At 43.3% G+C, this 16,576-nt stretch overlaps 1 protein-coding gene across 7 annotated transcripts in view; it reads left to right on the forward strand.

Annotated features, from left to right (window-relative positions):
• LOC117464792 (protein outspread) overlaps positions 1–16,576 on the forward strand; it is a 51,096-nt gene that overhangs the window by 24,469 nt on the left and 10,051 nt on the right. For 3 of the 7 annotated variants that reach the window (XM_034107474.1, XM_034107475.2, XM_034107476.1), the window contains exons 4-17: positions 384–535; positions 2,862–2,946; positions 5,232–5,285; positions 6,138–6,360; positions 7,596–8,157; positions 9,856–9,997; positions 10,085–10,201; positions 11,404–11,460; positions 11,553–11,621; positions 11,702–11,791; positions 14,214–14,323; positions 14,477–14,515; positions 15,552–16,332; positions 16,425–16,541. In XM_034107474.1, the coding sequence (XP_033963365.1) occupies positions 384–535; positions 2,862–2,946; positions 5,232–5,285; positions 6,138–6,360; positions 7,596–8,157; positions 9,856–9,997; positions 10,085–10,201; positions 11,404–11,460; positions 11,553–11,621; positions 11,702–11,791; positions 14,214–14,323; positions 14,477–14,515; positions 15,552–16,332; positions 16,425–16,541 (2,598 nt within the window). The remainder of the gene's footprint in view (positions 1–383; positions 536–2,861; positions 2,947–5,231; positions 5,286–6,137; positions 6,361–7,595; positions 8,158–9,855; positions 9,998–10,084; positions 10,202–11,403; positions 11,461–11,552; positions 11,622–11,701; positions 11,792–14,213; positions 14,324–14,476; positions 14,516–15,551; positions 16,333–16,424; positions 16,542–16,576) is intronic. The other 4 variants (XM_034107479.1, XM_034107477.1, XM_034107478.1 and 1 more) reach the window with 4 other exon arrangements.

Raw genomic sequence — 16,576 nt, forward strand, 5'->3', positions numbered from 1 at the left:
TACTAAAATGCAATGCCACGTCCATCAGAGTTGTAAACAACAACAACCTATTTTCCCCATCTAAAATCAGCTTAGTTGTCACTTTCTTTTACAAATGGAGCTTGTAAAGTAAAGAGCTGCATATGCGATGCCATTATGTAACTGGTGTCCTTTTTAAAGTGCTGAAATACACAACGCAAGAAACAGAAATATCACATCGAGCGCTAACGGGAACATTCGATGTGCACAGACTGTGATTATATCAGCTCGTGGTGTGCCAAGCTTGGCAGGAAAATTGATGCTGGGGTGGGTTGTGTGAATCGACCATGTGGAGGGATACGTGGGCACGTCTGTTCACTTCCCCACTTAACACTTTCTCTGTGTGCCCCTCTTGTGTAATGCAGCCCAGCACCCTGCCACAGGGGACGATCAATATGAACCAGTGCTCCGACGTCATCGACGGAGAGTCCAGGACGGGGCAGAAGAACTCGCTGTGCATCCTGACCCCGGAGAAAGAGCACTTTATACGCGCTGAGTGCAAAGAAATTATCAACGGGTAAGACATAACAACCAGGACTTGGATCGGTTAAAGAGGACATATTCTGCTCATGTTCAGGCTCATATTTGTATTTTGTTTCACTACTGTGACTGTGACTGACTTTAATCTTCAAACAGGTCTTCTCATACTGCCTGTGTAGCAGCACCTCTTTTCACCCTCTGTCTGAACTCTGGGATTTTAGCCTTTGCGAACCATTTACATGCACGCAAACCTAAATAACTCACTACAGGAAAGGGAGAACCCCCAAAAGCATGATATGGCCCCCCATTACTAAGTACATTTACTCAAGTACTAGAACTATTTTGTCAAACTTTGTAGTTGAATGTACTGCTACTTTACACTTCCACGTGAAATATCCCACTTCTTCCTCCATTAAATTTATTAACACTAATAGTTACTAGTTACTTTGTACATGCTATGCTGATATGATTCAGTACTGTACTACTAAAGAACCCAGTATACACAATCATATGTACATTACATTACTCTTGTTTGTATTATCATTACATGTTGATATTGTTCATGATATCCTTCATTTATGGTTATCTTCTTTCATTGGCTGATTTGACATTACATAATATTGTTAACATGGTTTTTTAATGTTTTGCTGTTGCACCGTCTTGGACAATTTGCTATAGAAATACTGTGTTTTGATTGGGTAATGCCGTACAGCCTCTCTGAATTTGATCAAAACTAAATAATATAATACTACTGTGGAAAGATCCTTTCTACATCACATGACTTTTACTAAAAGTAAATTAAGCTTATTTACTTCTGTACTTGTACTTAAGTACCAATCTATATTTGGGCCTTTTACTCATTCGAGTGTTTTTAGACTGTATTATTTCTACTTGGTTAAGAACCTGAGTACTTCTTGCCCCACTGTGTAGTAAATACAAATTGATAATCAGCTGTGTTTTCCTATACGGCATTATAACTGCCTCAGCACGGTTTTTGTTGCTCTGTGTTTTTGTTCTAGTGGTCAGGGATGACAGAGGTTTGGGAAAGGGAGAGTATTTGTGTGCAGCTGCCTTTGCTGCCAAGCTGCTCTGCCCCCTGCTGTCTCTGTTGCACTGTGCGTTTCAGAGCCTAGTAATCCACACTGCAGTGACAGTGCACATTCTTGAACTGTTCCCTCTCCCTGTGTCCACAACCCCCCCCCCCCCCCCCATATGCCTGGGCTCAGAGCCCAACACACGAGCTTCGGTTTATTCGGTTTGCTATCTTCTGCTTTTCCCGTGTGTTTCTGCACTGTGCGCTCCCTCCCTGCATGCAGCGTACATCATATGGCTATTCTGAGGAAACGGTGACTCACAACACCTACTCTCCGTTATGCTACCTGCTCCATCTCTGCACACCTCCCACCCGCTATCATCTGGCTCCCATGTGTTCGTTCCGAGCTATCGCACAATCATATTAACCCTTGCCAAGGCTGCTGTTCACTGATAGCGATGTAACACGCTGGATTTAAAATATATTTGTATTGCTTTCAATCTCCTTACATGTGATTGATTACATTACAGTATAAAAACAAGGCTGCATTGTTACTCATACAGAGTCACATGTTTGTATTCACAGTGTGACACACTTTACAAAGTGGGTGCAGCCGAAGATATTTGATAATGCATGATTGTGGCGTACCAAAGTACTTAACATGATTATTCTAATCATTAAAAAGCCAGGGTTTTCTGTATTGCAGATAGGGAACATTTCGTTGTTTTCGTTATATTGTATCCGTCATTCTTTGTTTTGTTAAATTGAGTATGCTAAACCTTCAGCAGACTGCTCCCGGGTTATTTATTCAAATGATTTTGACTGAGGATACGCATTGATTACCTTGTGTGGAAGGGGGATTGAGCATCTCTGAGTGTGGGAGTATTATTTGTGCAGTACATAATGTATTTATGCTTTAAAATACAATGCTTGACTGAATCCACCCCGGCTAATAAGATAATAGTTTCCTTATGAATTGCCTTTTCAGTAAAGAGCACATAAACGGTGCCAAAAAACAGACATCAATTATAAAGGCAAATCGAGTAACCAAGCTTTAAGATGCGTTGTGTTGCCACCTAGAGGATTACAAGTTACTGCATGTTTTATTTCCTGCATTTAGCTCAGTGTTTGTTTAAGAAGTAGAAGTGTAGTTTTATATTTTCCTATTTCAGTATTCGGTTGTACAAATGCTTGTTTTTGCTTTTATAATGGTTTCCTTTTCCCACAGAGAACTTTTCCGTGTCATATTTCAATCGAGTGCAGGTGCAGGGTATGTATAGTCTGCATTCATTCTCACAGGAACAATACTTGACTGTTTCACTATTCATAGGTGGCAGGAGGCTCTGACTGTTTACCCCCGGACCAACAAGCAGAACCAGAAGAAGAAACGCAAAGTGGACCCACCCTGTCACCAGGTAACACACTCCAGGGCAAAGTGACTCGTCTTGCTCACACTGAGGTAGCGTCACTGAAAAACTAGGTCTTAAGGGTTTGAGACAAAAGTATTTCTAAATAAAAGACAACATTCGGGCTCCCAGTATTTTCTTGTTCACACTTTAAAGGTGGCTACCCCCCCATACATCAGCACGGAGCTAAAGTGAGCATTATAAATCATCCACATACAGTAGAGTGAGTGTGCCATTGCTCCAGCTAAGAAAGAACATATTTAAGGGCAATGTGCCCGGGAAATATGCAGCACGGAGGCTCCTCATTCCACTCAGTCTACACCAGCTGTTTTCCCTCCAGAGATAGAGAGATGTATTGTTTTTCTGCCGGCAACATGATGAACAGTTTTTACTTTGCATATTTGCATTCTTGAGTCCCGTGATGCGGCCGTCTCACTGCGTGCCACATACTCTTTACATTAATTGGTACCACTGTGTTCATAGCACAGTGGTACCAATTCTGCCAGTTATACCAGTTCTTTAACAATGTATCTCTTGTAAAGATGCAGAACAGGTGACGTTCTTTTCATTTAGAGCCACCTGGTAAGAAGGCAGCAAACATTGTTGAGCTATCAAAATATTCCTGAGCAAACATCCGAGGATGAGGACGACAGCTGCCTGCTAGAATAACATTCAGCAATGTGACCATGATCCGCTCTCCTCTCGGTTCTCCGCTGCGCTCCGTGCTGTTACGAAGTTGTGTCCCGCAGCTTTTCTTTTATCTGCAAGACCCCCGACTCCTACCTCCTCGGTTCTCTTATTTTCATTTGACATTATTAGTGCGATTCAAGACTTCCAAGTCGAGGTCTGTACAAAAAGCCCAAACAAACAGTCTAAAGCCCTTTCGTTATTTGACATCACCTGTGTGCCATTGTGAAATATTGTTGGATCACTTCACCTGAAGAAAAGGTATTTCTGTTGTCATACCGTATAGAAGTACATTCCGATGATCTTGTTTCCCTCCCGTTTCAAATGTTACAATGCTGTGAATTGTTAGGAAAATCCTCACATCAGCTAAAAATGTTCATTGAGGATCCTAAACGTTCTGATTACACATCGACAGCCTGAGCTCTTGCACACTTACTGAGAATTCATGTTAAAGTCTGTGTGTCTGTGAAGCTGGACATTAGGACTTGAATCTGCTGTAGTGCGGTTCGTTATTGACCACACTGCGCAGGGACCCTGCATGACCGCTACCCTCGAAGAACAATGTGTCTAGAAGGATTCTATAAATAAATAAGTAAATAATACAAAGTTCAGCATTTTCTATGAAATCACAAAGCAAACTTCAGTCAGGTTTCTCCATGTTAGACGGAGATAAAATACGAGGGTAAAGCTCTATTACTATGAAAACAGTTTTAATAGCGATATGAAATACAGGAGTTTCAGACCACCTACCGTGGGATACAGCCCCCCCCCCGTCCCATCCTCCTTTCTGACGCAAGTCCAAATGTGTGGTGGGTGCACACAAAGTTCTCTCTGAAGTTCATTGTCTGGCTCCTCTAATCACGGCGCCCTGAATCCGACTGTGACCTTGCCGGGACACCGACGGGCTCATTTGCAGCGGGACGAAGTGACACAGGGATGACCTTAACTCCCATGTGGCATCCAAAATACTTTTTCTGTTTAAATGAATTTACACTCTCTACACTAGGATCGCATTCAAGCTCCATTCACGTCTGATATGAGCTTTAAAAAACAATAAATTGAACGCTCTTAAACAAATATTCTATCTCTTGTGAAATAACACTCAAGCAGTCAAGGCCAAGTGACACAATTGGGGCTGCTAGTGTGATTATGCCATTACTGCTTGTCTTTTTGAGTTCCTATCATCGTCTCAGGGGTTGTTTGGAAATGTGATGTAGCGTGTTTACTTAAGGCTCACATTTCTGCATAAGAGCTTTCCTCCCACTGAAGTTACTAGAGACAAATGCTAGGTGTAAATACTAGCAAAGAAAATGTTTACCTACTGGGTCGTGCCCCTACATTGAAGCACCTGACCTTGCAAACAAATTCCATGATGGGAAACATACTATTGTAACTGAAAGGAGTTTTTACTTTCTTGTGTTTGCTCTCAATGTGTTTTTATCTCTTCAATATGTATGAATTTGGCCCTAAACCATAATAAAACGAAACGCCATCGTCCAAATAATACAAAAACTATCAAATCATCGAGACGTATTGTTGGCTGTTCTTGGATTGATACTAAATCAGCAGGACGTAGCATTAACATCAAAGGCTTTTGTGATTGGCAGGGTGGAAGAAATGCAAGCCAGTGTTTTTCCACTGAAGACATGAATGGACACCCAGTGAGTTCAGCTCGGCCGAACATTTTAGCTTCATTCTTTTGAATCCACGAATACATTTTTACTTTTATAATCACTGTCAATCCAGGTGAAGGAAAGGCTTTTCTGATTCTCTCGCCAATACTGAACGGGTGATTCTCGTTACCACGGCATGTTTATGGTGATTTTAAGTAGGCTATGTTTGAGGGCTGCTTTTCTTTGGAAATCTTGCTTTCTCCCGTTGTAAATTCTGATTCCAAAAAGGGCCTCTTTTTTTGTACAAGCTTTGAAATGAACAATAATCGAGGCAATGAAATCTTATTAAATCAAATCTGCATCTACAGAAATTCTCCAATAATACTGATGTGTGCCAGAATTAATCCATTTTCTTTGTTAAGCTGTCAATCACTTTTTATATCCACATATCTCCCTTCTCGCTCAAGAGCATTTTTTATTGTTACCTATAATTACATTTGTATTTTAATGACACTTTGATATTGGTTACAAAAAGAGAAATAAATGGAAACAGTGTGGGGATAGGAGATAACTGGGCTTTGCAGATTACTTATAATAACTAATAAGTGACATTATCTGCTTTAATGATACAGTAGTGTGTGAATTGGCTCAATATTGGACCCTAGTGCACTTCAGATGAAGCATTAAATTGAGCTGATGTCCAAATATTTTCTTTAAATTAAGCCTTGATTTAAAGAAAATATATTTGCTTTGAGTTTTCGCATTTACTTTCCAGTGTTTAATTTCTCTTCAATCCTTTTCCTTCCTCGTATTCCTTTTCCGTAGTCTATCTGTAACCTTGCCTCCCGTCATGTAATTTCCTCTTCCCTCCCCCTCCTCCCCTCCCAAACCCTCACCCAGGAGCCCGGCCCTGCCAAGGTGACGGTAACAAGCAGCGGGGGGGGCAGCATCCCCTGCCTGCCCAGCAGCATCGCCGGCGCCGAGAGGGTCCCGATGAGCCGCACCACTCTGTGGCAGGAGGAGAGCCGCTGGAGCCGCGCCTCCATCCCCTGCAGCCGCAGCGCCTCCTGCCTCAGCCAGCTGGGCCAGAGCCAACCGGAGTCCAGTGTCACTACTCAGGACGGTGAGGGCAACGATGACGCATTCCTCAACATCCTGCACCTATGCTTCAGTTATAGTTTCACTTGCATAACGAAAAACAGGTCAACAAAAAGGAGGTTTGAAAATGTGCTGGTCACGACTAACATAAAGACATCTCTTTTAGTCACCAGCTCAGCGTGATGTAAAGGCTGCAGACCTGGGCTTTAAGGGACGCTTCAACCCAAAATGATCGCCTAAATAACCTTTTTTTTTAAAACTTTACATCAATTGTTCTTCAAAAATACATAACCTTATTAAGTAAAAAAGATCCACAGATCTTGTTGTGAGCTGTTTCATGTCGGTATTGTACATAAAACAACTCGAAGCAAGGTCCGTGGAGTATGTGAAGTAGCTGGTCAGGATTGCTGAAGAGAGACTTTGCCGTTGAGTTTTTCAAATGTATTTTCAAGGAGCTCTGAGCACCACAAAAAGTGCCATCTTGTATATTAGAGAAAAAGCAGACATCTCTGTAGTATTTAATAATAATAATAATACATTGCATTTCAAAGCGCTTTTCCAGGTGCTCAAAGACGCTTTACAGTGGTGATAAAACATGATAAAATAGAATTTAAAAGTTATTAGAACAAGATAAAATAACATTTAAAAGTTATTAAAACAGCAATACAGCATAATTCACAGATTAAAAGCCAGTCTGAAGAGGTGTGTTTTGGTCAGTGTTTTGAAAGTGGGGGGGTCAGTGCAGTCTCTGATGTGTTGGGGGAGGGAGTTCCAGAGGGTGGGGGCAGCGATGGGGAAGGCTCTGTCCCCCCAGGTTCGGAGCTTGGTTCGTGTGGGGATAGAGAGGAGGTTCGCTTCTGATGAGCGAAGGCTGCGGGAAGGGGTGTAGTGGTGGATCAGGTCGGAGAGGTAGGGGGGGGCCTGGTTATTGAGAGCTTTGTGTGTTAGCAGAAGGATTTTGAAGTGTATTCGTTGACGAACAGGGAGCCAGTGCAGGTTTTGAAGGACGGGGGTGATGTGGTATTTATCTCCAACACGTGGCAATTTACACCAAACAAATGTAGATTAATAAAAGACACAAAAGGTCAGAGGGAAAACTTGACCATCAGTCTTTTCTTTCGATCTTAATTGATTTGGGGAAAAAGTGACATGCCTTACTCTTTTGCAGTATACAGATATATTTAAAGCATGAACACATTTTGACGCCATGTATGTCTGTTCTGAGTGGTCCATATCAGTTGAACTGTGTCTTTACTTCAGATGCCGGATCCATGAGCACTGGACGCAAGGTACGAGTGGAGAGCGGCTACTTCTCCCTGGAGAAGACCAAGTCGGAGCCCTCCCCACAGTTTGCCCTGTCCCCACAGTCTGTGCAGCCGCCCCAGCACCTGCCGCTGTCCTCTTCAGCCTCGTCCTCCTCTGTAGGAGCTCTCAGTCCCAGGTACATCTCAGAGTCAGACTCCCTAACATCCCCTTATCCTCCCTCCCAAGATCCTCTCCCTTCTCCAGGTGCGCTTGTGTCCCCCAGCTACTCCACCATCAGCTCCTCCCAGAGCTCGCTGGACTCCGAGCCCAGCGGGAGTACGCCCACCTGGGAGGGACGCTGCGGTGGTGGAGGAGGCAGCACCGGGAGTGTGGGTGGTGGAGGAGGCAGAGTGGGGCGGCCTGGCAGGGAGTACACTGCGCTGTCTGATGTGCCTCGCGCTCGCAGAATGAGCTACCGTGAAGCTTTCCGCTCAGAGAAAAAGCGCCAAGAGCTGAGGGCACGGACACGGAGTCCCGGCAGAGAGGAGGTGGCTCGGCTGTTTGGGCAGGAGCGCAGGTAAGAGGGATCAGTGTCCTGCTCGGCACAATCAATAAGTTGCATTTAGCATGGAAAACATATGCAGATTCATTTGTGATCAAAATGGCAGCGAATCATGATTAGTAATCATTAATGAGCCACTGGCTGCCTTAAAGGTCCCCTATTATACTGTTTTTCATCAATATATTACAGGTCCCAGATATATACAAAACACGTCTCTGAAGTATTTGGCTGAAATACCAAACGGATCATCATCCCATAATCCCCTCTGTTTCAGCCCTGTTTCAAAAGTGCTGATTCTCTGTCTGTTACTTTAGATCAGGGGTGTCAAACTCAAATACACAGTGGGCCAAAATAAAAAAGTGGGTACTAGTCGAGGGCCGGACTGGTTCAATGTTTACCTTTGTTGGTGATTGGCTAATGGTTACAAAAACCCCAAAAAATCTTATGACATCATAAAGTGGCCAAAATCTGATCAGCTCATTTTCAGACTGGATTTTATAGAAATGGATCAGGACAAAAAGTGAGCAAATCTTTTTTTATGAAACGTTCAGAATGTCTTTACACAGAGGGGACACATGTTGATGTAGAAGAGACATGGAGAAGTGGATTTTGCATAATAGGGAACCTTTAAAACATCTAGATAGCATTTAATTTATAATCTGAATCAGTTTGCAGCACCACCCTGTGGCTGCTGTCCTTGAGACTTTCTTATATCTTGAGCATCTTTTGCTATTTCTGCTTCAACGAGCTTACCAGTGGTTTGCCATGAATGATTTAGGGATGCATATGCATGTTTTACTTTATTTTCTATTGACCTTCTGCTCTTGCTACTTTCCTAGTTTCTTTTGTCGTTTCAATCTTTTCCAGGAGGCTACTGAACTGAGCTTCTCAGAGCAAATGCTCAACCAACCCCTCCACCCCTGTCCCACAGCTGTTCCCTGCTGGTCACCGCTGATTCCTGCTTTCTATCATTTCATCTCTGCACTGCCTGGAAGCACACACACACTGTTTCATATGATTTATGTATACTGTACACAAGCATACTGGTGGTTGGTACTGCGGGTTTACATACAGTCTGATCTTTATCTTTCTGGTGCACACACACACACACACACACACACACACACACACACACACACACACACACACACACACACACACACACACACTCAACATACATAATAACACGTGCAGAGTCTTAAGGTAACACCGACTTTGTGGCTTCTACTTCTGCAATTTGTTTAATCCACCATCCTAGTCATTTTCCCTTTTTTAATCTCATCATATAACACCTAATCTTTATTAATTTATGTATTTCTGGATTGTTCTCTTTTGGAATGTTATCTCTACATTGCACATTGTAATATATGAAAGGGACTTTGAGTCTAAAATGATGTCCAAGCTTCCTACGTGTTGTACCTACCTGCTGGGCAGTAATGACTGCACTTCATTCTGCACGATTAACAAAAAATGATCAATTGCGGAGATTGTTTTTGACTCAAATGAACTTTTTTATCATGCTTATGGTCTTGATCTTATGCTGATTCTGCCACCATTTGGCTGTGGTTTTTACGAACTGTTATTTTTTTATGCTGCACTATGTAATGATATTTCACTTATTTCCTAATAATACTTTTATGTTGAGTAAGATTTTGTTTACTGTTGTGTTTTGAGTAAGTCTTTGTAACAAAATGATCCTTTTGTGTTTCTTAGACGTTCTCAAGTCATGGGCCGATTCGAGGAAGGTCAGTCTGAAGAGCACATGGACACAAGCAGCTCCAATGAGCCCTCGGCTAACCCCACGCTAATCCAGAGACAAGGGCGCAGCGAGAGGCGCTATCTGGCTAGTAAACATGTATGCATTTCTCTTTTTAAAATAATTTGGTGAATGGCATATGTATACAAATGCTTCTCATTTCTAATAAACATTTTATCTTTAAAGGACCTGTCCCTGGATGCAGGAAAGGACCGTTCAGTCCCTGATGTGTCCAGCTCCACTTTTGCTAACTTAAGAAGAGCCAAGTCCCTGGACCGCAGAGTCACCGAGTCCTCCATGACTGTAAGTACTGATCACACATCTCAAATGTCAACAAGGGGACTACGGAATCATGGCAGGGTCCCCTTAAAGTGCTTTGTGATTTAAATGTTGGGATGCACAGATAACTGCCAATCACAAGTGCTGCAGCAAAGATTGAACCCATAATGCTACGCTTTTTTTGGTTGTTTTCTCTGCATCTGCATCTGCACTGCTTAATCGTATTTTATTGACATGGTCCGTGTAGTTACTTGAAACTTGAAGTATCCATATCCTCAAACATCGTCCATGTCCTGAAGTATCCATATCCTCAAACATCGTCCATGTCCGCATATATAATATTATATTAGCAAAGTCTTCCCAAGAAACCCTAAAGTTGCCTAAGGTTGCTCTGGTATCTTCTTGACGTCTGACTCACAGTCTGACACACTGCGACTGATCCTAGGTCTGCTCAGTGCTGCAGGGGTGATCCAGTCAGTGTGTGGTCGAGCTGCAGCTGCCCGAACCCCCGCCCACTCAAACACACACACATTCATGTACACACCACGGCCGCACACGCTACTGATAATTATAAATAGCCGACACAGAGGCAGCCTCAGTCGTGTGTATGTCCCCGGGACAGAAGGAAAGACACAGATTGTCAACATATGCAGTGAAGGCAGTTAGCCATCAGAATGACTCTCTGCCAGGCTGTGACTCCACACCTGATGAAGCTCAGCAAAAACAAGGTACTGTTGAGTGAGCAGAGGCCAGGCTTTTGGACCAGTGATTTGACTTTAGAGTCTATAAACAGACTTGAGCTTGGTTTCAATGTGCAGCAGTTTGTGTTTCACAGGGAAAGTCCAGCTCCCGCCAGTCGGTCTGTTAGCTGGAGCCACGTATCTGCACTTTTTCTTCTTTAGGCTGAGGTGGTGACCTATGTGTAAAGAAATGCATATATAAACGCAGTGGTGCATATGGAGATGTTGTTTATGTATTCTAGTTATATCAGTGATGAAAGCTCTTAGTAAGGACTTTAAATATAGTGACACTCTGTGTATAATGACAATAAAAGGCTTTAACTTAAATGTGCAAAATATACTTTATTTCAATCCTTTTTGTATCAATGTGGTTGATATTTAATCAAAGATGGCTTCTAAGTGGTGGCTGAATTTCCTTTTACTTTCAATGAGTTCATGTAGTAGCATCACATAGTATCACATCACTCTATTCTGTCTTCATTGCAGCCAGATCTGCTGAACTTCAAAAAAGGATGGATGACAAAGCTGTACGAAGATGGGATGGTATTTTACTTTTATTTGAGGGATTGAATTACATTGTCTTCTACTGGATAAACCATATACTCATCCACTTTATGTTGTCTTCTCCCCTTTAGTGGAAGAAACACTGGTTTGTCCTGACTGATCAGAATTTGCGATACTACAAGGACTCAATAGCCGAGGAGGTAAAACACATTTTCCAGAGACCGTGTGCTTTTATTTTTGAATAAATATGCAATATGTTGTAATTTGTCTTTTCCCCTAGGCTTCATTAATGGATGGTGAGATCGACCTCTCCACTTGTTATGATGTCAAAGAGTTCCCGGTCCAGAGGAACTACGGCTTCCAAATCCTGGTGAGTTTTGATTCTTCACGTCACCTGGTGCCGGGACATTAATCACCAGCAATGATGAAACTCATTGTCTGCAAACATGAGCTCTGCTGTCTCCAGCCGGTCTATTAACAGCTGTTTGACAACATGTGAGGCATATGTAGGGATCGTGTTTGGTCTTTCCCAAACGATTATTTGTCTTGCTTGACGGATGCCACTTGACTTGTCATCTCTGCGAGAGGCTGACATCACTGCGGTCTAAATCTGCTGCAGCCCCGCGTCACTCTAAATTCACATCCTTCACAATATTTTTACCTTCCTCTTGCTTTCAAGTCAAAGTCAACTTTAATGTCAATCTTACTCAGTTCGTGTTTACAGACGGAGAGATCGAAATGACGTTTCCAACAATCCCGAGTGTAAAATGATACAGATATGTATAAAATATGTATATCCTATATACACAATCAACAGACACATTTACACATATGCACACATTAAGATAAAAAAACAAAACACTATAAATAACAGTCACTGCAATATCAATATCTTTGGTGCAAGATTGTCCATAACATGGGGCGGTGGTGGCGAAGTCCATAGGGACTTGGCTTGGCAACTGGAAGGTCACCAGTTCAAGTCCTTATCTTATCTTAAATGTGCATTTACTGCATAGCAGCGTGAAAAAAGTGTCTTGTGCTGGATTTGAGTGTGGGTGGGTGGGGAGTTATAGTCCAGTGGGGGCAGGGGAGAGAGGGGAAGGGGGGAGAGAGTTCAGCCTCCTGACAGCCTGGTGTAAAACACTGTTCTTTCGTCTGGCTGTGCTCGACCTCAGGCTGCGGAACCTCCTCCTTGTCCACATTTGTTCAACAACACTCACGCTTTAAAAACAGTTTGGTAATTTCACTCTGAAGTGTAATTACACAACTGTTGTGCAGTTCTGAGGATGCTGCTGTGAATCCTAGATCAGGACACTTTCATCATATAATCGTTATAATCGTTTCACCATGCCATTAAACATTGTTAGCACTTGTTGTTGCTGGCAAAATACTAACCAGACGCATATAGTTGCAATGCAGTTAAATCGTTACCCATTTGATGTCAGCGTGGGTTTTGTTCCTGCTACATATAGATTCAAACTGTATCAGATGGAGATACAGAGGGCTGCAAGGTCACTTCTTTTGTTTACTTCTGCTTGAAGCAGCTTCCCCAGCTAGGTTTCTCTGGGGGAATTCCGAAATAGAAAAGTGGAAGGGATCGTTGTCTCTTTGGCTGAGAACAACATGGGTTTGGTGACGAGAAATGAATAACCTCAGTATTTATGTCCACTGCCTCTGCTGCGCGGTCAGACTGGAAGAGGCTGTTGTTCCGTCATTACAGTTAAAGCAGTGAAATAAAGTGCCTGTTTCTCAAACCCCATTATTGTGTCCTTATCACTTAACTTCCACTAGAGGTCCTGTACATGTATTACATACAAAAACTAAAGCCATTAAGCAAAGGATTCCTCAGTATAAATGAATATTTCCTCATCCATTTTCTAAATGTGGATATCCTTTGCTTAAAGGCACAGGGAAACAACTATGTGACATATGTGTAATTGTACTGTATACTGTATGTAACAGTGTTTTATTTGCCTCAGCTCATTTTTTTATTCTAGAGACGATTAACATGATTATTAGAAAACCCCAAAACTAAAGGTTGCCCATAAATGATTACAATGTCAGTCACTGTAATAGATAAGCAGCAGTTTCCCCACACGTCCTAAACTGCCCAGAAGTGTCCTTAATGTATGAGCTCCGCAGCGTAGGGTGCACTGTGTCTTTAGTGCAATATGTGGGCCTCTTTCGGACTTTCAAAACTCTATTTGTTACAATTACTTTGAAGAAAGGGAGCCGCAAACATACATGACAGAATCAAAACGTCCCGTTTCACTTCTGTCGCTAGTCTAGATGGTGTAGTGATAGAGTAGAAAAACTTAGCCTTCTGTGTGATGTTCTGCTTTAAGCTTCGTAACCATGGGCTCAGTGTCGTCTAACAGCACAACGATGTAGAGTAAAGGAGAAGTGAGGCCAGTGTTTTCGTGCCATTGTTATACTGTTAAAAAGAGCTATGAGCAGGGAGCCTGAGTCCGGAGAACCAAGAGAGAACGTAGAGGTTTAGATGTACTCCTCAGAGTAGGAAGTGTTCTGCACGAGAGCTGCTTTTTAAAACTCATCATTCGTAAGAAGCTGCTGAACGTCATCTAATGCAGTAATTATAATCTGTCTACCCACCAGTAGCAACAAATGAGTCCAGCCCCTGAAGCAAAAAAAGCCTTACATCGTCTAGGCAACGCCACATTTCTTCTATTTGAGGCCTGTGCAAAAACAAGAGCTTCGTTTCAAAGGTATTTTAATCGGCGTGTTGTCACTTCCCTGTCACTCATGTAAATGAAATGCCTTTCTGTTTTCAGTGTAAGGAGGGAGCGTGCACCCTGTCTGCCATGACCTCTGGAATCCGTCGCAACTGGATCCAGGCCATCATGACGAATGTGCGGCCCACTATTGCCCCTGATGTCACTCGGTAATACCCAAAGAGGATTACCGCTTAAACCACTGGGAGATAAAACTACTGCTTCTTCTCACTCGTTTTATTTAAACCCCTCTCTCCTCCTCACCCTCTCTTTCCCTTCTCTCTCCTCCCCCCCTTCAACCGGTATTTCCAACCTGCTTCCAGGAAAAACATCTCTCTGAAACTGTCCGTTCTGAAGCCCAGGTTGGAGTGCTTGTGTGTTGAATATCTCCCCCTCCTCGAACAGTGATGTAATTGCTCAGCGATGTCAGTCCCAGCGTGTTTGTCGTCCCGCCCTATGTCATGTGATCGTTGAGTAACGTCTCCTTGTCAGTCGTACCACCGTAGAGACACACACTTCAATCACATCAACATACGAGAATAACCTACCCGACCTTCTGTTGATCACAGAGCGTTTGAGGATCCTTGTAGTGTGACGGTCCACTCGGTATAGAGGAGATAGAAAGGGCCTTTAGTGAATAGGAAGAAGAGGGTCTATTTTTTTCATGTAATTGCTCAAAAACTGTTCTCCTGAGGATATGTTTGTGTCTACCGAAGCATTTATGTTTGTACTTTCAAAAGCCACGTATTGCTTTTCAGACGGCTCGTCACAAGACACTGAGTACACACTATGACCCGCTTTCACAGATTGAAACATTCTGCCAGTGTATCTTAGGCAACTCTCTCCAAGCGGAGAATGCGTGTTATTTTTGGTATGTTTGCAAAGACGCCTCTTTCTCATTCTTGAGCCCTGTCCCTTCTTATTTCCCCGTACTCATACCTCCCTGACACCTCCACACACAACGTGGCCAAAATAGATTATTCCGGCAGGTCACTTTGCCCCTCAACACCACCAAGTGCCCATCAACACATTCTTAACAGTAAGCCACTACTGTATACAAATAGCATTAGCATAGCAGCTAAAGGCGACGTCTGCCATCAGGCTTACCCCAGATCATGACTGTTCAAACCGAAGCTGCTTTCAGTCTGTTGCAAAGTGCCATATAAGCATTTTGTTGTTAAGGGTTTGACTTTGAGGCATTTTACTGATTACCATGCTTTTAATGCACAGTTTAATGATGCTGCTCTGCAACGAATATATGCGTTTTTGTCTGTCCGGCAAAGCTTTATATAAGTGTATTGGAGCTTGAGCTGATATATGTGTAAAAATTCCTCATCTTTTTCTGGTAGCATCCTCTTACATATATGTTTCCTTTGTATTGTGCCGTTGTTCATACAGATCCCTCCCTGAAGAGAAGGCACAAGCCAATGTGATGTTAGAGCCGTGTCCACAGGCCTCACCTGAGCTGAGCACAAGTCCTGAAGCCCCAAAGTCCTTCGTCCACACACAGACATCTGGAAGCAACGCCTCTGGCCCTCTCTCCGAGCAACGTAAAAGCCGAGTCCGTGAGCGCAGACGAGACGGTCGCTCCAAGACTTTTGACTGGTCCGAGTTTAAAATGGAGCAGACAGAAAAGCGAGCAAAGGAGCGAGCGGACACAGTGGACCTCACTTCATCTTTCTCTACAACGTCCTCGTTTTGCTCTACCTCCTCTTCGCCTTCCTCATTAGAGTCCTCTCCTATCTCTACCTCCTCCCTCCAAACGTCCTCTCTGTCAGGCGCTCACCCACCTTCTATGACCCCAGAAGCAGACAAGGAGAGTGTTAGGAGGGGCGTCCTCCCACATGGCACAACCAGTGCCCCGCACATGCCAAATACTGTTACCGTCACTATGACTTCCACGCTTAACACGACATCACCAGTACCGCCATCAATACCTGAATGCCATGAGCAAGGAAAGATGGAAGTGGACCACCCAGCAGCAATGCATCCTGCTAGTGAAGATAAGAAGAAAAATAAAAACCCGGATGTCCATCAAGAGATCGAGCAGCGGTGGCATCAGGTGGAGACGACGCCGTTAAGAGAAGAGAAGCAAGTTGCCATCAACACAGCTTCCGGAAACTCTAGTAACTCTGACAGATTGCCGGCTGATGAGCTTGCGGTGCTGCTGGACAAAGAGGTGCGTGTCTTCACTATGGTCATATTTACATCTTAATGGTATTGGAGCGTCTTGTCATTCATTGTTTCTTCAATTTCTTTCTTTTTGCCCAGTTGGGAGAGAAGCAGCAGGAGCTGGACCGACTGCAGAAGCAAAACAATGTTTTAAAAGAGCACCTGGAGGATGCACTCGGGAGGGAACACAGTGCCAGACAGGGCTATGTGCTGCAGGTACTACACTCACCATCCATGCTGCAGGATCAGTA

This window comes from Pseudochaenichthys georgianus, chromosome 19, assembly GCF_902827115.2.
Source record: "Pseudochaenichthys georgianus chromosome 19, fPseGeo1.2, whole genome shotgun sequence".
Lineage (NCBI taxonomy): Eukaryota > Metazoa > Chordata > Actinopteri > Perciformes > Channichthyidae > Pseudochaenichthys > Pseudochaenichthys georgianus.